This window comes from Cetorhinus maximus, chromosome 24 (genome assembly GCF_964194155.1).
Source record: "Cetorhinus maximus chromosome 24, sCetMax3.hap1.1, whole genome shotgun sequence".
NCBI lineage: Eukaryota > Metazoa > Chordata > Chondrichthyes > Lamniformes > Cetorhinidae > Cetorhinus > Cetorhinus maximus.
In genome coordinates, this window is record NC_135902.1 from 48,762,138 (window position 1) to 48,784,683 (window position 22,546).

Below are 22,546 nucleotides of genomic sequence, written 5' to 3' on the forward strand. Positions count from 1 at the left end.
GAGGGGAAAGTGGGGGAGGGGGAGGGGGAGGGGGAAGGGGGGGATAAGGGGGGGAAAGTTGGAGGGGGGGAAAGTTGGAGGGGGGGAAAGTTGAGGGGGGAAAGTGGGGGGGGGATGAGGGGGGAAAGTGGGGGGGGGATGAGGGGGGAAAGTGGGGGGGGGATGAGGGGGGAAAGTGGGGGGGGGATGAGGGGGGAAAGTGGGGGGGGGATGAGGGGGGAAAGTGGGGGGGGGATGAGGGGGGAAAGTGGGGGGGGGATGAGGGGGGAAAGTGGGGGGGGGATGAGGGGGGAAAGTGGGGGGGGGATGAGGGGGGAAAGTGGGGGGGGTGAGGGGGGAAAGTGGGGGGGGGGGTGAGGGGGGAAAGTGGGGGGGGTGAGGGGGGAAAGTGGGGGGGGATGAGGGGGGAAAGTGGGGGGGGGATGAGGGGGGAAAGTGGGGGGGGATGAGGGGGGAAAGTGGGGGGGGGATGAGGGGGGAAAGTGGGGGGGGGTGAGGGGGGAAAGTGGGGGGGGGGTGAGGGGGGAAAGTGGGGGGGGGGTGTGGGGGGAAAGTGGGGGGGATGAGGGGGAAGTGGGGGGGGTGAGGGGGGAAAGTGGGGTGGGGATGAGGGGGGAAAGTGGGGGGGGGATGAGGGGGGAAAGTGGGGGGGGGATGAGGGGGGAAAGTGGGGGGGGGTAGGGGGGAAGTGGGGGGGGGGGAGGGGAAAGTGGGGGGGGGGGGGTGAGGGGGGAAAGTGGGGGGGTGAGGGGGGAAAGTGGGGGGGTGAGGGGGGAAAGTGGGGGGGGGGGTGAGGGGGGAAAGTGGGGGGGGGGTGAGGGGGGATGAGGGGGGAAAGTGGGGGTGGGGGGGGATGAGGGGGGAAAGTGGGGGTGGGGGGGATGAGGGGGGAAAGTGGGGGTGGGGGGATGAGGGGGGAAAGTGGGGGTGGGGGGATGAGGGGGGAAAGTGGGGGTGGGGGGGATGAGGGGGGAAAGTGGGGGTGGGGGGGATGAGGGGGGAAAGTGGGGGTGGGGGGGATGAGGGGGGAAAGTGGGGGTGGGGGGGATGAGGGGGGAAAGTGGGGGTGGGGGGGATGAGGGGGAAAGTGGGGGTGGGGGGGATGAGGGGGGAAAGTGGGGGTGGGGGGGATGAGGGGGGAAGTGGGGGTGGGGGGGATGAGGGGGGAAAGTGGGGGGGGGATGAGGGGGGAAAGTGGGGGGGATGAGGGGGAAAGTGGGGGGGGGATGAGGGGGGAAAGTGGGGGGGGGGATGGGGGAAAGTGGGGGGGGGATGGGGGGGAAGTGGGGGGGGATGGGGGAAAGTGGGGGGGGTGGGCGGGGGGGAAAGTGGGGTGGGGGGGGTGGGGGGGGGAGTGGGGGGTGGGGGGGGGAAAGTGGGGGGGGTGGGGGAAAGTGGGGGGGGTGGGGGGGGGAAAGTGGGGGGTGGGGGGGAAAGTGGGGGGGGAAAGTGGGGGGGTGGGGGGAAAGTGGGGGGGGTGGGGGGAAAGTGGGGGGGGGATGGGGGGAAAGTGGGGGGGATGGGGGGAAGTGGGGGGGGAGTTGGGGGGATGGGGGGAAAGTGGGGGGGTGGGGGGAAAGTGGGGGTTGGGGGGGAAAGTGGGGGGGCGATGGGGGGGAAAGTGTGGGGGGAAAGTGGGGGGATGGGGAGTGGGGAGCGGGGGGGAAGTGGGGGGGTGGGGGGAAAGTGGGGTGGGGTGGGGTGGGGGGAAAAGTGGGGTGGGGGGGAAAGTGGGGTGGGGTGGGGGGCAAAGTTGGGGGGGGATGGGGGGAAAGTGTGGGGGGGGAATGTGGGGGGGGATGGGGGGAAAGTGGGGGGGATGCAGGGGGGTGGGGGTGGGGGGATGTAGGGGGGTGGGGGGATGTAGTGGGGGTGGGGGATGTAGTGGGGGTGGGGGGATTTAGGGGGGGATGGGGGTGGGGGGATGTAGTGGGGGTGGGGGGATGTAGGGGGTGGGGGATGGAGGGGGGTGGGGGATGTAGGGGGGATGGGGTGGGGGTATTTAGGGGGGGATGGGATGGGGGGATTTAGGGGAGATGGGAGTGGGGGGATGTAGGGGGTGGGGTGGGGGGATGTAGGGGGGATGGGGTGGGGGGGACTATGGGGGGGATGGAGTGGGGGGTGTAGGGGGGGATGGGGTGGGGGGGTGTAGGGGGAATGGGATGGGCGGATGTAGGGGGAATGGGGTGGGGGATGTAAGGGGGGATGGGGTAGGGGGTGTAGGGGGGATGGGATGAGGGGATGTAGGGGGGAATGGGGTGGGGGATGTAGGGGGGGATGGGGTGGGGGGGTGTAGGGGGGAATGGGATGGGCGGATGTAGGGGGATGGGGTGGGGGATGTAAGGGGGGATGGAGTAGGGGGTGTAGGGGGGATAGGATGAGAGGATGTAGGGGGGAATGGGGTGGGGGATGTAGGAGATGGGGTGGGGGGATGTAGGGGGGGATGGGATGGGGGGATGTAGGGGGGGATTGTGTGGGGGGATGGGGTGGGGATGAAGGGGGGGATGGGATGGGGGGATGTAGGGGGGGATGGGGTGGGGGATGTAGGGGGGATTGTGTGGGGGGTAGGGGGGATGGGGTGGGGGGATGTAGGGGGGATGGGGTGGGGGGATGTAGGGGGGATGGGGTGGGGGGATGTAGGGGGGTGGGGTGGGGGGATGTAGGGGGGGATGGGATGGGGTGGGGAGATGTAGTGGGGGATGGGGTAGGGGGGATGTAGGGGGGATGGGATGGGTGGGGGGATGTAGGGGGGGCTGGAATGGGTGGGGGGATGTGGGATGGGGTGGGGGATGTAGGGGGGGAATGGGGTGGGGGGATGTAGGGGGGGAATGGGGTGGGGGAATGTAGGGGGATGGGAGGTTGGGGATGGGGATCTGTCGGCAGGATGGAGGGGGATTGGGTGGATGAGGGGGATGGGGGAGGATATGGATGGGGGGAGATGTGGAGGAGGGGATCAGGGAGGGGAGGAAGGAATTGAGGGAGGGGGATGAGTGGGAGGGGAAATGCAGGAGGGTGGGGGACGGGATTTGAGGCAGGGGAAATGGGGGATGAGGAGCAGGGGAAAATGGGGATGGGTGATTGAGATGGGGAAATAGGGGATTGAGGAGGGGATGGGGAAATTGGGATTGGGGGAAGGAGAAGGGTTGCAGGGAAAGGGGGTGGTGGAGGGGGGAGGGAGAAGGGTTGCGGGAAAGGGGGTGGTGGAGGGGGGAGGGAGAAGGGTTGCGGGGAATGGGGGTGGTGGAGGGGGGAGGGAGAAGGGTTGCGGGGAAAGGGAATGGGGAAGGGAGAAGGATTGCAGGTGAAGGGGGTGGGGGGAATGGGGGAGGGAAGTGGGTTGTGGGGAGGGGACAGATAAGGAGGAAGAAAAGGAGAGAGGGATGTGTAGAGAGGGGAGCAGTGAAGGGGCAAGAGCGATATAACAGGAAGAGTTGGGAAGAGGCTAAGAAATAGGAGCAGGAGTAGAGCATTAAGCCCATCGAGCCTGCTCATGACTGATCTTCTGCATCAACTCCGCTTTCTTGCCCATGGAGGACCTCATGGGTCTGCTCCCAAGCCTGGCCAAGGTGGCCTTTAACATGTCCAGGCACCGGGCCATGGAGGGGGTTGCTAGATCTGACTGCTCTTATTCTGCGGCTACCTTACACCTGGGTGTCCCTGGAGATGGAGATGCGGTGTCTAATGGTACGCTAAGGCTTTCCAGGACCAGTGGACACCACAGGGGCTGCAGTGCATCATCAGCCCTGGGAACATTAATTTAATTTGATACGTTTTCTTTAAGATTTTGTCTTTTTGTTACAGTGTCTTTTAAGGGGCATTCAATTTGTTTATTAGTTAATTTGTTTATTTTGTTTGTTTTCAGAAGAGCATATAAATAGGTGATAGCTGGGACACTGGGTTGTGTGGGAGGAGACCTGTGAGACTGAACAAGACAATAAACTCAATAAAGAAAAGCTCTGTGTCTTGGTTTCAACTTCACCAACTGGCTTGGATCTTCCCCCACCCTCCACACTTTTTCAGTTTAAAATCCGATGTAGATCCCTGGTTATATGATTCGCCGGGACACTAATCACAGCCCAGTTTAAGTGGAGCCCATCCCAATGGAACAGCTCCCTTTACCGCCAGTACTGGAGCTGGTGCCCCATAAATTGAAACCCTTTCTTCCCACACCACTCTTTTAGCCACGCGTTTAATACACCAATCTGCTTGACCCTATGTCAATTGGCGCATAGCTCATAGGTAACAATTCAGAGGTTATTGGAGGTTCTGCTTTTTAATTTTCACCCTACCTCCTCAAATCTCTCAGCATCATCATGCCTTGCTCTACCTATGTTGTTGGTACCTATGTGGACCACAATAACGGGTTCCTCCCCCTCCACTCCAAGCTCGCCTCCAGCCAAGAGGCATGAAAGAGTGAGAAAGGGACAGGATAGAGGGAGGTCATGGATGATAGGTCCTTTTTATAAAATGTGAGCATGGGAAGTTTTAAATTGATCAATGCTGAACCACCTTGTGCGATATCAAAGGTATCACTAGGGGGCACAATGCACCACAAATGTTTCTCCAGAATAGTCACTCTCCCTGCTGAATTCCAGCGCTGTGCAGCCTTTCCTTAAGATGTCAGCAAATTCATCCAGTGAGTGGCTAAATCTACGCAAACTAGAAAGTGTCCCAGGTTCCGCCCTAAATCCATGCTGAATTAGCTGATAGTCAGAGTGACTGTAGGAATTAGCCTCAGTGCCTCAAACATAGGATGGGGTGAAATTATGCAGGGTTCCACTCCTGACCTCTATCCAGTGACAACTGCCAAGGATGTGATTGGGCTCCAGTGTGATGTTCTCTGCTGACGGCTTTAGGAAAAATGGCCAATTGGAAAAGGTAGCAGAAAAGGAGCTGCACCTGTGGAACTGTACCCCAGCAAGAGCCTTCAGAGAAGGAACTAAGATAATTGCCAAACAAAATGATTTAGATGTAAAGCTTAATGGGGATGAAGATATGAACATTTTAGATTGAATATACTTAACAGTCAAGAACAGTGTTCACCTTTGAGAGGAAAGTATGCAAGTCATATCGAGCATAAAAAGGACCGACGTACACATTTATCTGCCTCCAGAGTGGGCTTGTCTGCGCATCAGTTTAATATTGTTTCAAACAGGCTTTGTGTATTTACTCTGTGATACATCTGATTGCTGTGAACACAAAGGCCGACAATGAGCTAAAGACACAAACTGGTAGAGGTACCAACCAGCAAAGAACCTGTTACCTGGAAAGCCAAGTATCGGAGGCAGAGCATGGGATGCTTCTTTCCCTTTGTTTCCCTTCCTCCCTCCTCATCCTCATCCCCACCCCGACTTTCTCTTTCCGCTTTCTCCCCTCTTCCTTATTCTCCATCCCTTGCTCCAATGACAGTGTAAGGAGGGAGGGGGGAAAATGAGAGGCACTCTATACTGATGTACAGCTGCTTTAGCAAATGCTCCTGATTTATCTTGTACCCAGTTCTATGGGTCCAGCAGTTCTTTGGCACCATCATGTGTGAGCCTACATAGTGCAGGGTAGATTTTCCCCCTCATTTACTCTTGACAGAACCATTTCCTCTGGCTGGTAGGTCAAGAGCAAGGGGATATAACCTTAAAATTAGAGTTAGGCAGTACAAGGGTTGATGCCAGGAAGAACTTCTTCACACAAAGGGCAATGGAAATCTGGAACTCTCTCCCCCAAGAAACTGTTGAGGTTAAGGGTCAATTGAAAATTTTGAAACTGAGATTGATGGATTCTGTCGGCCAAGGGCATAAAGTGTCATGGAAACAAGGTGGGTAAATGGAGTTAAGATACAAATCAGCCATGATCTAATTAAAGATGGAACAGGCTCAAGGGGCTGAATGGCCTACCCTTGTTCTGATTAATGATGGAACAGACTTGATGGGCTGACTGGTCTATTGTACCTATGTACATACACATTTCCCTGCAGACATCACTACACAGCCATCAGGTGTAGAAACTCTAATCTACCTTCCTTAGCCGGTGGCTATGAATGGTAAATATAGTGTGTTTCAGATGGGATCAACCAACTGGGAACTCTATATCCTTAGCTACATGTAAATACGTACAAATAAGAGGCTTAATTAGGTCTGATGTGTTGTGTTAAGAGCCTTTCTTTCAATGTCATGTTTTAAACGCAGTGAATGACGGTTCTTAAATTGTGTATTGCATGTTATCCCAATGTAACATGGAGGCGCCTGCTCATCATATCACATGAACCAACTGATGAGATAAATTGAAGGGTAAAAACAAGCACGTGCTGGGAGTGCATATTGCAAAGTCACGCACCCCGGGCTGATGATGCACTGCTGGAGGTGCTGTCTTTTGGGTATAACGTTAACCCGAGGTCTTCTCTGCTCTCAGGTGGATGTAAAAGATCCCATGATGCTTTTGAAGAAGGAATTGGACAGTGGGAGACAATTAGCGAGATAGTTGCAGGCAGAAAATGCATTTTATTGGCAGAATCAACCATATTGGATTGTGTGTTACATGGTATAACATTCCTGACATTAACAAACCAAGTATCCTCTGATTGAACATGAGCTATGACACAGGGGATCAATTAGTTATATAAAATATAGTTTATAGTTGCTAAGATCTTGCTCCACCCAGGGTGAATGGATTGCATGAACAGGACACTGTGCCCTGAGCCCTCAATTCACCCGTTTGAATACCAGGGGCTGTGGATTACTGTTCCTGCCTCCCCAGAATAACACTTCAGCTGATTGCCACAGGGAGTGCCTCATCAGCTTAGCTATCAAAAGTCTTTGTTGTTGGCTGTGTCCTCGGGCCTTGAAGCAACTCAGTTGCAGAACTTATTAATGTTCCAGTCCTTTTAAAAAGCAGGAGCAGATTGCTGAGTACAGGAACCACTAATCATGAAAATACCCCACGTGGATTGTTATAGCAACTTATAGCACTGAAGTGTCAGCCTAGTCCCTGGAATGTTTTGACTCAAAAGCACAAGGTCCTGCCCACAGACTCCCAGCTGACACATCATCATCATTCCCTTCATGGAAACTTTACCTCTGCCATCACAAAGCTGACAGATTCTGCAGCTGTCATTTCCTCCAATTAATTCTCTTTGATGCAGAAAATTGCCCAACATGAATCAAATTTTGATTATTTTGGAGCACCAGTTAATAAATAATTTAGAACTCATCCCAGCAGCTTCTCTTTCCTTCCGGCGAAACAAAATTATTGTCAACACCTGGAAATCTTTCCTCTCTTAGCTTTTGTCAGACTTGGTTCATTAGTGGCATACCCAATTATCCATTCTTCACCTGTAAAGTGATGTCAAGCAGACTACTCAACCAAGGGTGGCATCACAGCCCAGAGCAAGATTGCCCTTACTTCATGCCCATAATTACTTTTAGTCATTTGGTAGTAAGAACTTGAGCATTGCTGAAAAAAGACACATGTTGTGGAAGCTTTTTGTCTTGTACTGATCAGGACAATTTGCAAGCATACCAATGTAAAGGGAACAACAATTCATGAGAAGAGAGGCTGATCGGTTGGCAAGTGGAATTTGATTGGTAAAGACATTGCCATGGAGAATGCACCACATTTTTCTTAATTTCTTTTCTTAATTTTTAAAAAATTCATTCTGCGTATGTGGGCATCAGTGGCTAGGCCAGCATTTATTATCCACCCTTAATTGCCCTTGAGAAGTAGTGGTGAGCTGCCTTCTTGAACCACTGCAGTCCTTGTGGTGTAGGTACACCCACAGTGCTGTAAGGAAGGGATTTCCAGGATTTTGATCCAGTGACCATGAAGGAACGGTAATATAATTCCAAGTCAGGATGGTGAGTGACTTGGAAGGGAACTTGCAGGTGATGGTGTTCCCACATGTCTGCTGCCCTTGTCTTCTAGACTTGGTTCATTAGTGGCATACCCAATTATCCATTCTTCACCTATAAAGTGATGTGGTAGGGCTTGGAAGGTTCTGTCGAAGGAGCCTTGGTGAGTTGCTGCAGTGCATCTTGTAGATGGTACACACTGCTGCTACTGTGTGTCAGTGGTGGGAGGGTGGGGGGAGTGAACGTTTAAAGTGATGGATCAATTGTCTGATTTGTCCTAGATGGTGTCGAGCTTCTTGAGTGTTGTTGGAGCTGCACTCATTCAGGCAATTGGAGAGTATTCCATCACACTCCTGACTTGTGCCTTGTAGATGGTGGACAGGCTTTGGGAGTTAGAAAATGAGTCACTCACTGCAGAATTCACAGCCTCTGATCTGCTCTCATAACCACAGTATTTATATGGTTGGTCCAGTTCAGTTTCTAGTCAATGGTAACCCCCAGGATGGTGATAATGGGAGATTCAGCGAAGGTAATGCCATCGAATGTCAAGGGGAGAAGGTTAGTTTCTGTCTTGTTGGAGATGATCATTGCTTGGCACTTGTGCTGTGCAAATGTTACTTGCCATTATCATCCTTAGCCAGAATATTCGCCAGCTGTTGTTGCATGTGGGCACAGACTGCTTCATTGTCTGAATATGCGAGAAGAGTTACTGGATAATGGTCAGAGACAGGAGTCCAGCCGATATTGCACCTACCACCATCCCTGCTTAGACCATAACTGAGCTCAGAGGAATCATGCTCCATCTCGAGTTTAAATTTTGGTCTGTGCTGTGTTTGCTGACCTCAGTCAGGGGCAGGAGTCTGGGTGGATACAATGGGCCTCAAAGTCGCAGACTGATGGGAACTGAAAAAAAAGGAACCAGACAAGAGTGCTAGGTGAATACAATTGGAAATATGTCTATAAATATCGGGTAAAGACAGGATCAGACTTGGGCAGTGAGGAGCCCAGCCTTCGATGAGGAAATCCCCTGATCCTCAGTGTCTATGCATAAAGCTGAAGAATGCCCACTCGCTAACAGTTACAAAGTGCTATGTACCAATGAATTCTAAACTGCAGCCAGAGCCAGCTCCTTCAGGACAAGACAGAAGAGACAGCAACAGTAAATATCACACTTTTTTCACATACTGTAGTTACTGCATCAGCTTCCATAATGCACTTGAATAACCGCAACCAAAGGCTGGAACTTAATTCTGATTAACATACCCTCTAATTAAAGGAACTTGTCTGATAAACTTATTTATGTGACATTTGTCAGCAAAATGATTGAGATTATCCAGCAAGGAGGAGCTGTCTGTGAGTAAGGGGACGTTGCTCAGATGTAGTTCAGGCTCCTGATAACATACAGAAATTGGCAGTATAGTTACAGCTGGTATGGTGGCTGGAAGCAGTTGGTTACTGGATCAACAGCTGCACCACATGCTTCAGTGATGCAATGTTATCAAAACAAATATCTCGTTGCCTAGTAGCTGCCGTACACCAATTTATCGATGGGAGTGGACTGGACAGTGGGACCACATTCCATGGCTATCTCTGCACAGCTCTCCTGGCAGCTGTCTCCCTCTATAAATCCCAAAAGCTTTTCATAAGCGCTGCTGCACCTTGGAGTTCCCTTCTGGATAGTTCGCTCCTCCGGGTTTTTCCTCCTACCCAGTCTTCGGGAATCTGTTATTTAATCACTTCAACATTGAACCTCCAGTCCCTCCTCAGCCACCATGCAACAACTAACCAACAAAATAAAAGGACGTGCATTTACATAGCACCTTTCACAGCCTCAGGACATCCCAAAGTGCCTTATTACCAATTTTTAGTCGTTTTTGAAGTGAAGTTTTTGTTGTAACGTAGGAAATATGGCAGCTAATTTGATCCCACATAGAGAAATGTGACCACGGCCAGGTAATCAGCCTTGGTGATGTTAATTTAAGGATAAATATTGGCCAGAATCCTGGGGAGAACTCACCTGTTCTTCCTCACATAGTACCTTGGGATCTGTTATACTTCGAGCAGATGGGGATTCCATTTAATTTCTCACCTGAAAGACGACACCCCTGACAGTGCAGCACTCTCTTGGTTCAATATTGAAGCATCAGCCTTGATTATGCGCTCAAGTCTTTGGAGCCCCATGCCCCCACCCCCAGTCCTCGCCTAGCTCATATTCTCAGCCCTCCTTGCTGTGCTCTGGTTTCTATGACTACAGCCTAATGACTGCTGGTAGAGGGAAGCAATTTGTGCTGGTTTTTCAGTTAGACAAGTGTTTCTGGAAGTTTCTCCCTGTTAATTTATAGAATTTAAATTATGAATGAATCCAGAACTTTCTGACTCAGAGTGGTACCCACTGAACCTTGACTGACATGTTAATAGGGTCTCTATTATTTATGTGATATTACCTGCTGTTAGCGGTGCTGGGATCATGTTGAACATAAATTGAATAATGACCAGATTATATATGCATTAATTTGAACAGAGAGGGATGGAGGATCATGTAAAATAGTGCACAACTTCCATGATGTACCTCACCTGATTTCTCTCTCCTGCACCTGAATAAGGCGGTAAGAATAAAATACAAGGATTGTATTGTGTGATATGTTTTCCCCTAGCTATGTCACTTAGTGGTCACAGCCTCTTATATAGAATGAAGCAAGATATGCTGTAACATTCTGTGATTCTGTGGTGCCAGGTTCTTTGTTGAGTTAACTTCTCCCAATCAGGGTAATGAAAGGAGCATTTCAATTAGCCTCCCTGGCTCAAATTTATCAAGTGACCACTACCACCTGGTAGGACAAGGGCTGCATAGTGCATGGTAACACCACCATATGCAATTTCCCCTCCAAACCACACACCATCCTGACCTTGGAACGATATCGCCATTCCTTCACTGTCGCTGGGTTACAATCCTGGAACTCCCTCCCTACACCACAGGGACTGCAGCGGGTCAAGAAGGCAGCTCACCACCACCTTCTGAAGGGCAATTAGGCCAGCACACTCACATCCTGTGAATGAATAAAAGAAAATCATCATCATCGTCATTTATCTTGCACCATCGATACTGACATCAGCTGGGACCTGGAACCCTGGCCGATTTCATTCTTACTAACTTGGGCCACTAAATGTGCAAGTGGATACTAGGAGGGAAAAGAACTGGAGGTCAGCCATCAGGAGCTCCACACAACAATGGAAGAATAGATGCTGCTGTTGCGCACCTGCAGCCACAGGAGTTAGAGACAGAGGACAAGGCAGACTGGGTGGCATTGATTGGTAACTGTCTTTTCCCTCCTAGTACGCGCTTCCACATTTTGTGGCCCAAGTTAGTAAGGGTGAAATCGGCCAGGGTTCCAGGTCCCAGCTGCTGTCAGCCTCCCCTGGTGGGAGCGCATGTGTGAGGCAAGCCATGAGGGGGACAGGACTGAGCTTCGATGAACCTTGCAGCCCTATCACTGTCGATGCCCACACCGGAGCAACACCTCCTTGAGGAAGGAGCCAGAGGACAACCACACACCCCCTCCCACCGTAAGGATTCAGTGACCTTCAGATAGGTGTGGAGGGGCAAAACTAGGGAGGAATATGCCTGTGTCTGTCTTGCATTATGTGGCATAAACCCCACCAGCTTGTTAGTAGTGGACAACAAAACTAGATCTGCAGCGATCACTAGACTTTGTAAATGGTGTTCATCGAATGTTATTGATGGATAACACAGATACAATCAGCAAACTCACTGGGTACTTGATTGTTCCATTTTTACCAGCAAACTCGACAGTATTTGAGATCAATTTGTGAACAAGCACAATGAGTCTGAATTTTCTTAACCATGTCTCTGTTGAGTTGCCCGAGTCTGTGAAGTTCATGAGCTACTGAGTGTTATCAAAACCAACTCCTAATCTAAATGAGCTTTTGTATCGTACTCTTGTATTCTGTACCGTGAAGACCAAAGACAATGGAAAATTTGTTTTTTTCTGATTTTAACATCAATTTTCTCCCATTTTCTTCAGAATATATACTGATCCACACAGGATCAGTATTCCACAAAACTCTGGCATTTTACCCAGGTGAGCTTAGATTGAGCGTTGACTATAGCTATTTGACCATGTGGGGCATCGCCGCCAAGCTCAATGATCATATCCATGGATTTTCCAGCAGGATTCCATCTGAACTCACTTGGACTAAATGGTTGGGGGTGTGAACATTAGCTAGTTATCCACCTATGTACCTTGCTGTATGATTCAATCCCACAATACATTAACACATCAACCAACTGAGCCCTTAGGGTGTTTACCCAACGGCAGCGCCTGATTTCCTACTTCTGCTGCTCATGATACTGTTACAGAAACTGTAACGTAAGGTGTCATGTATGATCTTTTTCAGCAGAACAAATAGCTCTTCATCAGCTGTAAAATCCCAATGTTTCAGGCAGCAGGAGACTGTTGGTCCAATTAGCCAACCCTTCCAAACCTCCCATCAGGTTCCTTACTGTGTGCTATGTGTTCTTGTTGACTTTGCGTTTCCTTATATTGTCAATAATCCCACTGTAAGCTTGGAAAGATCAGAACTCTATATCTTTAACGTCCATGCTGCCTTCTATACAAGAAGGACTGGTTTGAACTGGTTCTGTTGCACATCACATCAGTCTCTAGGGCAACAGTGAAATGTGGCCCCGGAATACTTACACATAACAATTAGTTCTCAGCTAATTAGTTCCTAGCTCTTAACAGATATTTACAGTTAATATAACAATATATAACACTGTAAATCTGGAGCCAGTAGTTCTTCATCTCCTTTACCATCAGGAATCCGCCCAAGCTATTTTTAAAACCTGCTAATGTTTCCCTGTTATTCTTAAACAGTTTTCAGTTTATGGACAGGATACTCACTGTTACGTTCCAATAATCCTGTCCATTTTCAGCCCATGTTGTTCTGTAAACACATGCTAAACAGCGAGTAATATTCTTTCTAAGATCATAAGACGTAGGAGCAGAAGTAGGCCATTTGGCCCATCAAGTCTGCTCCACCATTCAATGAGATCATGGCTGATCTGATAATCCTCAACTCCACTTTCCTGCCTTTTCCCCATAACCTTTAATTCCCTTACTGATTAAAAATCTGTCTATCTCAGCCTTGAATATACTTAACAACCCAGACTCTACAGCCCTCTGCGGTAAAGAATTCCACAGATTCACTACCCTCTGAGAGAAGAAATTCCTCCTCATCTCTGTTTTAAATGTACACCCCCTTACTCTGAGATTATCCCCTCTGATCCTAGACTCTCCCACAATGGGAAACAACCTCTCAGTGTCTATACTGTCAAGCCCCCTAAAAATCTCATGTGTTTCATTGTTCTAAACTCCAATGAGTACAGGCTCAACCTACTTAACTTCTCCTCGTAAGAAAATCCCTCCATACCCTAGTGAACCTTCTCTGGACTGCCTCGAATGCCAGTATTTATTTCCTTAGATAAGGGGACCAAAATTGTTCACAGTATTCTAGGTGTGGTCTAACTAGTGTCTTGTGTAGTTTTAGCAAGACTTCTCTATTTTTATACTCCTTTCCCTTTGAAATAAAGGTCAACATTCCATTTATCTTCCCTACTACCTGATTAACTTGTATGTTAGCTTTTTGTGATTCATGCACAAGGACTCCCAAATCCCTCTATGCTGCAGCCTTCTGAAGTCTTTCTCCATTTAAATAATATTCAGCTCCTCTATACTTCCTGCCAAAGTGCATAACCTCACATTTTCCCACATTATATTCTATCTGCCATGTTTTTGCCCACTCACATAACCTGTCTACATCCCTCTGTAGACTCCTTGTGTCATCCCCACCACTTGCCTTCCCACCTATTTTTGTGTCATCTGCAAACTTGGCGATAGTACATTCACTTCCCTCATCTAAGTCAATATATATTGTGAATAATTGAGGCCCCAACACTGATCCCTGTGGTACTCCACTAGTTACAGATTGCCATCCCGAAAATGTTCCTCTTATCCCAACTCTCTGTCTTTTATTAGTCAGTCAATCCGCTATCCACGCTAATATACTACCCCCAACACCATGGGCTCTTATCTTATTAAGTAGCCTTATGTGCGGTATCTTATCAAACGCCTTTTGGAAATCCAAATATATTACATCTACTGGTTCCCCTTTATCTATCCTGCTTGTTACCTCATGAAAGAATTCTAATAAATTTGTTAGGCATGATTTCTCCTTCATGAAGCCAAGCTTGATTATATTATGCATTTCTAAATGCTCGGCTGTTACATCCTTTATAATAGACTCCAACACTTTCCCAATGACAGATGTTAAGCTAACTGGCCTATAGTTACCTGTTTTTTGTCTCCCTCCCTTTTTGAATAAGGGTGTTCACTGGCAGTTTTCTAATCTTCTGGGACTTTTCCAGAATCTAAGGATTCTTGAAAGATTACTACCAGTGCATCCACTATCACTGTAGCTACTTCCTTTAATATCCTAGGATGCAACCCATCAGGTCCAGGGGACTTATTGGCCTTTAGCCCCATTAGTTTCCCTAGTACTTTTTCTCTAGTGATAGTTATTGTATTTATTCCCTTGCCACCCCACACCCCCCCTACTCCCCCCACCCCGGTTTGCCCCTTGATTATTTAGTATTTTTGGAATGCTATTAGTATCTTCTACTGTGAAGACTGAAGCAAAGTATTTATTCAACTCCTCTGCCATTTCCTGGTTCCCCATTATTATTTCCCCAGCCTTATTCTCTAAGGGGCCTATGTTCACTTTGGTCTCTCTCTTCCTTTTTACATATTTAAAGAAGCCCTTACTGTCCATTTTAATATTACTTGCTAGTTTACCCTCAAAGTTTATTTCCTCCCTCTTTATTAATATTTGGTCATCTTTTGTTGGTTTTTAAAACTTTCCCAATCCTCTGGCTTACCACTAATCTTTGCCACATTGTATGTTTTTTCTTTCAATTTGATACTGTCCTTAACTTCCTTGGTTAACCATGGTTGGTTTATCCCTTTCCTTGAATCCTTCTTCTTCACTGGGATACATCTTTGTTGAGAATCATGAACTATTTTCTTAAACGTCTGCCATTGTTCATCAACCGTTTTTTCCCAGTCCACTCCAGCCAACTCTGTCCTCATTCCTTTGTAATTACCCTTATTTAAGTTTAGAACAGTTGTTTCTGACCCAAGTTTCTCACTCTCAAACTGAATGCTTAATTCTACCGTATCATGGTCACTGTTTCCCAGGGGATCTTTTACTCTGAGATCATTTATTAAACTGGCCTCATTACACATTACCAGATCCAAAATAGCCTGATTGGATTCACAACATATTATTCTAAGAATCTGTCCTGAATATACTCTATGAATTCTTACTCGTGTCTACCTCTGCCAATTTGATTTTCCCAATCTACATGAAGATTAAAGTCACCCATGATTAATGTACTGTCTTTTTTTTTACATGCCCCCATTATCTCCTGATTTATTCTCTGTCCTATAATATAGCTACTGTCAAGGGGCCTATAGACTACTCCCACCAGTGTCTTCTTCCCCTTGTTATTTCTTACCTCCACCCATATGGATTCTACACCTTCTGATCCAAGATCATTTCTTGCTATCGTACGTATTCCACCTCATGCTAACAAAGCTACCCCACCACCCTTTCCTTCCTGCCTGCCCTTTCGAAAAGTCACATACCCCTGAATATATAGTTCCCAACTTTGATCTCCTTGTAATGGCTATAAGATCATACCCATTAACCTCTATTTGTGCCGTTAATTAATTTATTTTCTTCTGAATACTACGTGCATTTTAGTAATGAGCCATTAATTTTGCCTTTTAACCATTTTTCCCCCTTTGACCCTATTTGCTGCTTTTTCTTTTATGTTTGTACACTCTGTCCCTTCCTGTCACACTCTGGGTATCATTACCTATATAGCTGCCCTGCATGGCTGCCATATCCTTTTGCTTTGTAAGCCTACATATCCCCTCTCCAGAACCGCCCCCCCTCTATTTAGTTTAAAGCCCTCTCTACTGCCCTAGTTATTCGGTTCACCAGGACAGTTCAAGTGAAGCCCATCCCACCGGAACTGTTCCCTTCTACCCCAGTACTGGTGCCAGTGCCCCATGAACTGAAACCCATTCCTCCCACACCAATCTCTGAGCCACGCTTTTAACTCCTTGATTTTATTTACCCAATGCCAGTTTGCCCGTGGCTCAGGTAGCAATCCCGAGATTATCTGTGTAATAAGAGGGGGATTGCAGTCTGTGCACTGGGCTTCACCACAGAATCATGTTTTAATGGATACACATGAGAACCAACGCTTCATTTTGAAACCATTTGTGTTGAGCCTGCCAATCGTTCAGAAGTAAAAAAAATCTAAGTTCCCCCCAGTGGCTCAGTTGGTTAAAGCACAGAGCAGGCAGGTCCTACATCTAATCCCAGGTCTGTGCTCTGTTACTTGGACACTGCCGGGGCTATGATAGGACAACTACAATAGTTTGCACAGTTGGGTAGGGAGGGGAATAATCTGTCAGGGTTCCCATCCTGTCTAGTGCTGGTGAACTTGTATAGATTTTGGGTAAGAATCAAGCCTTCATTATGTTGTCCACGACAGTCACAGAGCCAAAGAACATTTGTAATGATGCAGTTAGCACGTTAACAGATGGTTCTTTGCTTGGTGTCCATGTTTGAGTAAGTAAGGCAGACGCATTCTCAACAACCCATATCAGACAATGTTGCTGGATCTTTGTGTCAGAGGCTGGGAACAGTTAGTCTTTCATCTAAAAAGGTTTATTTTATAACCATTTCCTGAAGGACCCTAAACTAAGGATGGACACATTCACTACCTAATGTAAATTACAGCACAGGAGGAGCTTGTTCAGCCCATCCTGTCTGTGCTAACTCTCCAACTGGAGATACCTATTCTAATCCCACTCTCCTTCCCGCTCCCAAGCCTTCAGGATAGATAGAGTGGCAGGAAAGCGGGCAGCGTAAACCTAAGTTTCTCACCAAAATTGGCAATTGCCCCAGCAGCAGGAGATGTGACATTGTGACTGGCGTAGGTGAAAGAGGCAGTTTCTGTGCTCAGTCCAATGGGAGGGATGTGGATTAATACCCTCCAAGCCACACACCATCCTGACTTGGAAATATATCGCCCCGTTCCTTCACTGTCGCTGGGTCAAATTCCTGGGACTCTCTCCCTAACAGCGCTGTGGGTGTACCTACACCACAGGGACTGCAGCGGCTCAAGAAGGCGGCTCACCACCACCTTCTCAAGGGCAATTAGGGATGGGCAATAAACGCTGGCCTTGCCGGTGATACCCACATGCTGTGAATGAATTTTAAAAAGTACTTTTTGAAATCGAGTCCCTGTTGTAATGTAGGAAATGTGGCAGCCAAATATGTGCACAGCAAGCTCCCATAATCAGCAATGTGATAATGACCAGATAACCTGTTCATTGAGCAATAAATATTGTTGAGGACACTGGGGAGAACTCTTCTGCTTTTTTTCTAAATACTGGAGCTGGTTTGAGACATGAAATGTATTATAAATAACTAATTCTGAAAAGGAAATTGAATAAACCACGTAAAAGCACCCATTAGTTAATCACTAAAGCCCTAGGCTGACAGGATTTGTGTGAAGAGGCTATTCTACTGAGGAATGAATCACCCTGTTCTCATCCATCATATACTCTCCAGTCATGGTGCTCTGACTGCTGCGCTTAGTGCACTCCGCACCAACCTGGAAGTTTCTGTTCTGTGTCCCACAACATGTGGTGTCTTTACCCACTAAGATGTCAGGGGAGTTGAGTTGAGGAGGATAGCCATTAACAACTAAAGCTGCCAGGTGGATATTCATGAGAACTGCACTTCCGTAACCGTTTTAATTCCAGGGCTCAGTTCTAACTGCCAAGAGGATATTACTTCATAGTCACATCCATCCCTATAACTGCTCAAACTAGTTACAAACTTAAGCACTCTAGTTAGCACTCCTAGTCAGACTAATTTCATCTGACATCATTGTCCCACATAGGTCTAGAAGCTTTTCGAGGGTTGTGGGTTCAAGTCCCACTCCCGAGACTGGAGTGCGTAATCTAGGCTGACACTGCTGTGCATCACTGAGGGGTTGCTGCGCTGTTACCAGGGACCGTCTTTCAGATGGGACATTAAACTGAGGTCACATCTGTCTTCTCAGATGGATGTAAAAGATTCTATCGCACAGAGGAGCAGGTGACTTCTCCCTGGTGTCCTGGTTAATATTTATCCATCAACCAACATTACCAAAACAGATTACCTGAACCTTGTTACATTGCGGTTTGTGGAAACTTACTTTGTGCAAGTTGCTAGATCAGTGGCTACTGTGAAAAAGTACCACAACAGTCCAGTACCAATCCCAAGCACCATTAAACTGCCCACACTCCAGTACCAACCATAATGGCCATTAAAATAGTTTGGAGAAATTGGGACTGTTTTCCTTAGAGAAAAGTAGGTTGAGAGGAGATTTGTGAGAGGTATTCAAAATCATGAGGACAGAGTAGTTAGGGAGAAACTGTTCCCACTCGTGAAAGGGTCAAGAACAAGAGGGCACAGATTTAAAATAATTGGTAAAAGAAGCAACAGCGACATGAGGATAAACTTTTTCACGCGGCAAGTGGTTAGGATCTGGGATGCACTGCCTGAGTGTGGCAGAGGCACGTTGAACTGAAGCATTCAAAAGGCGATTAGACTGTTATCTGAAAAGGAAGAATGTGCAGGTTTACAGGGAGAAGGAAGGGGGATGGCACTGAATGAACTACTCATTCGGAGAGCCGGTACAGTCACAATGGGCTGAATGGCCTCCTTCTGTGCTGTAACAATGCTGTGATTCTGTAGGCTGCTCACAGTCCAGCACTAGTTCCAATTAGTATTAACATGACAATCTCATTCAGAAACTACAAAGATGATGGATATAAGAAACTGGAATCGTGGGATACTCTTCTGTGGTTAAGTCATGTTTTGCAGGAGCATGAAAGGAAAGTTAGTCCATTTCCTTTGCTGTACAGGATATGTTTGATGCTGACACTATGTTATGCAAAAAATGTGAAATCTGTTCAAGTAATATTTTTTATGCTGTAGAATTTAAAAAGTTTTTAAAAACAGAACAATTTATTAAAATACCAAATGGTAAAAATAAAGCCCATTTTTGAATCGGGTTATTTGTTAAATGGGGTGTAAAAAATACGCAGTGAATTATACCGTGAGCAACAGGCAGATAATCGGAATATTGAGATTTCAGGTACAAGACAAGAAGTCAACTTGCACAACCGCTAGTAACAAAACGTAGAACTTTATTCATTTATAAATATACAAAACATGGTCCAGTACATATTATAACAAGAAGTTGCATTTATAGAACACTTTTAACACAATAAAGCATCCCATAAGCACTTCACTAGGGGTTTAATCAGAACAAAGTTGATATCGTCAAACAAGGGATGCATTAGGGGAGGCAATTAAAAACTTCATTAAAGAGGTAGGTTTGAAAGCAGATCTCAAAGTAGGAGAAGCCTAGGGAGAGAATTCCAGATCTAATTGGTAACTTCTGTTTTTAAAATTCAGCAGACCATTGCTCACCATAGTTTCAAAATTTCACACTCTGACATAAAGTTTTTTTCCAATCAAGTGGCCCTAATCGCAACGATATTTGGAAGCAAGCCAGTGGTGGCTCTGGATATGAAGAAAGCAGGGGGTGAGGTGATGAATCACAGCAAATAAGACGCTAATGTGTGTAAGACTTGTTATCTTTCAGTTCATAACAAGGAGTTGACAAAAGCAGGCAGTGCTAAATGCTACCATTGGAAGGTTGAAATTCTGGCACCAATACACCTGGTAACAGAAATGTAGAGTTCTTTAAAATCACCAGTTAACCTCTTGATAGCACCATTTAAAATTTACCAGAACAATGCTATTCATAAAGCCAAGACTCAGAAGAAAATAAACTCAGAGGAACTATGTAGGCCCTTGACCAAGTTCTGCAGAAAGTGTCCTGCACTTGCAACTCTCCTAGTTAATGGAAAAAATGCTGGCACTTCCTCAGCTGAGCTGAAGGCTAGTTCCACTTTCAGATCCAGTCAGAGTGTACCGTCTGGTGGTGAAATATGCCTCAATCAAGGAATCCTGTTAGGCGTTCTCAGCCATCCCTGAGCTCGAATAGTGCCCGCAGCTTGACATCTTCAGAGTCAATCAGGTCCATGGGGGCCTCACCGTTATCATTCAGCATGTCCACTCGGGCTCCCTGAGACAGCAGGTATCTGCAATGGTCAGAGGCAAATGAGACACAGGTACAAAAATATCTACCACATGACTGCTACACAAAAAGATCTAGGATTTCATTGTGTTTAAAAGGAGGACTTGCATTTATATAGCACTTTTCACAATTTCAGGACAACCTATGTTTATGGCCAATGAAGTACTTTTAAAATCTAGCTACTGCTATAATACAGGAAATGTGAAAGCCAATTTCCACACAGGAATCTCCCACAAACAATAATGTGATAACGAGCAGATAATTAGGATATTGTTTAGATTGTGAATGAGAAAGGCATTCTGTGGGACAGTACCTCGTGGGCCAATACAGCCTGGCACAGTTGGACAATCTGCGGCCTGGTGTTTTAGAAAGGAAGGACACAGTTGCTGAAGGAGCAGACAGCAATATTGCAGCAGGGAGAGCAGGACATGAGCTGCAGTTGGTGTCTGACAGATGAATGGTTGGAGAACATTATATCAAATGAAAAAAAGACTCTAATGTAGGAAATAAAATTTGTGCACAGCAAGGTCCCACAAACAGTAATGTAATTAGAAAGAGGTACAGTAATCTGTTTTTAGGTGTTAGTTGAAGAGTAAATGTTGTCCAACAGACTGGGGAGAACTCCCCTGACTTTCTTTATAATACATTATTTTACACCCATCTGAGTAGATGGGGTCTTGATTTAACATCTTCTATGAACAGCAACACCTCCGACAGTGTGGCACCTCCAGTATACTGCTCTGGGAGTCAGCCTAGATTTTGTGCTCAAGTGGGACTTGAACCCACAACTTTCTAAGTCAGAGGAAAGAGTGGCACCCACTGAACCACAGCTCACATTATACACATAAGAAATAGGAGTGGAGTAGTTCATCATAGCTGATCTTCTACCTCAACTTCACTCCCTACCCAATCCCTACGTCCTAAGTGTCCAAAACTCTGTTGAATCGTTTTGAACATACTCAACGATTGTGTGTCCACAACCCTCTGGGTTAGAGAATTCCAAAGATCCACAGCCCTTTGAGTGAAGAAATTTCTCCTCATCTCAGTCCTCGATGACTGAGCCCTTATCCTGAGACTGTGCCCCCGTGCTCCAGATTCACCTGGAAGGGGAATCATGTTGTCAGCAGCTACTCTGTCAAGCCCTTTAAGAAGTTTATATATGTTTTAATTAGGCATCGTATAGACACAGGCAACGGTATAGGAAACAATTTGGGGGTTTTTGAAGCTTTAATCCTCCACAGAATGATCTATCAAATGTGAAATTTATTCTTACTTTGCAATCTCGATGTGCCCATCACTGCAGCTCATGTGTAGAGCAGTCCAGCCATTCTCATCCTTCTGGTGAAGATCAGCCCCATACTTGATCAGCAGTTTTACACATTCCAAGTTCCCAGACAGGACAGCTTCGTGTAAAGCTGCCATTCCTAAAATTTAAATGTACACCAACCGTTTAATTTTAAAAAAAAGCTTCCAAAACCCACTGTAAGAACAATGCCTTAATTTCACAAGAATAAATCTGACATCTGATTAATTTACAGAATGTACTGTAATCTGTACAGTTCACAAGCTACCCTGGAGAGAGAGAGAGACCGACTGCACTAGGCAAAGGGGGTTGGGCATCTGCCGAAGGGTTTAGTGCCAGAGTCAACTGGTGGTATGAAAAGTGGAAAAATCTCAACTTTCCGGCTGCAAATTGCCCCCAATATAAATTACAGTAAACAGACATGCATTTTGAGATTAAAGCACTGCGTAATGCTGGAGATATGGGATCGAAAGCAGTGGAAATGTGACAGGTGGGCTGTGTAACGATGAACATGTGAGTGTAATGTGACTGTAATGTGAGTGTAATGTGAGTGTAATGTACAGTAATAAGCGTGACAGCAGAAACGTAACATGAACTGTAACAAATGTTAGTGTAACAGTAATATAATGACTGTCCCTTCCATATAAAACTACAGAATGTGTCAGAACATATTTATTTCCCTTATGTAACAGTGTACATAATGGCAGATGTCATGGATGGACGAATAATTTGATATTTTCTTTTTTTTTTAAACTCAAATAAATGCTTCTGAAAATTATGAAAAAGTTTTTAAAAATCCCTCCCACTCCCAGCAAGGGCGGAGAGTACCCCCCTCACCCCCTCACCCCCCTCACCCCCACACACTCTGAGACAGGAGCAGTGACTGGGTTGCACTCACCCGACAGGTACAAAGTGTCCAGCTTCACCTTTCTCGCTCTGATGAACCGTCCGACTTGCTCAAGGTCACCCTGGCGAATGTGGTCCTGGAAGACAATGTCATTGGAGAAATGCACGGTTCGGGCGGGCTTCAGGCTGACCGCAGGGATCGCGCACCTGGAAACGGCCGAATAGTACCTCATAGCAAAGGCT

At 47.0% G+C, this 22,546-nt stretch overlaps 1 protein-coding gene across 1 annotated transcript; it reads right to left on the bottom strand.

The window, feature by feature from the left end:
- Positions 1-19,175: 19,175 nt before the first annotated feature.
- On the bottom strand, positions 19,176-22,546 carry LOC144667580 (protein phosphatase 1 regulatory subunit 27-like). Its single transcript, XM_078528977.1, has 3 exons — positions 22,356-22,546; positions 21,428-21,578; positions 19,176-20,158 (listed from the first exon to the last, which is right to left on the bottom strand). Exons 1-3 carry the CDS (start codon positions 22,534-22,536, stop codon positions 20,038-20,040), a joined length of 453 nt encoding a protein of 150 aa, XP_078385103.1. The 5' UTR covers positions 22,537-22,546; the 3' UTR covers positions 19,176-20,037.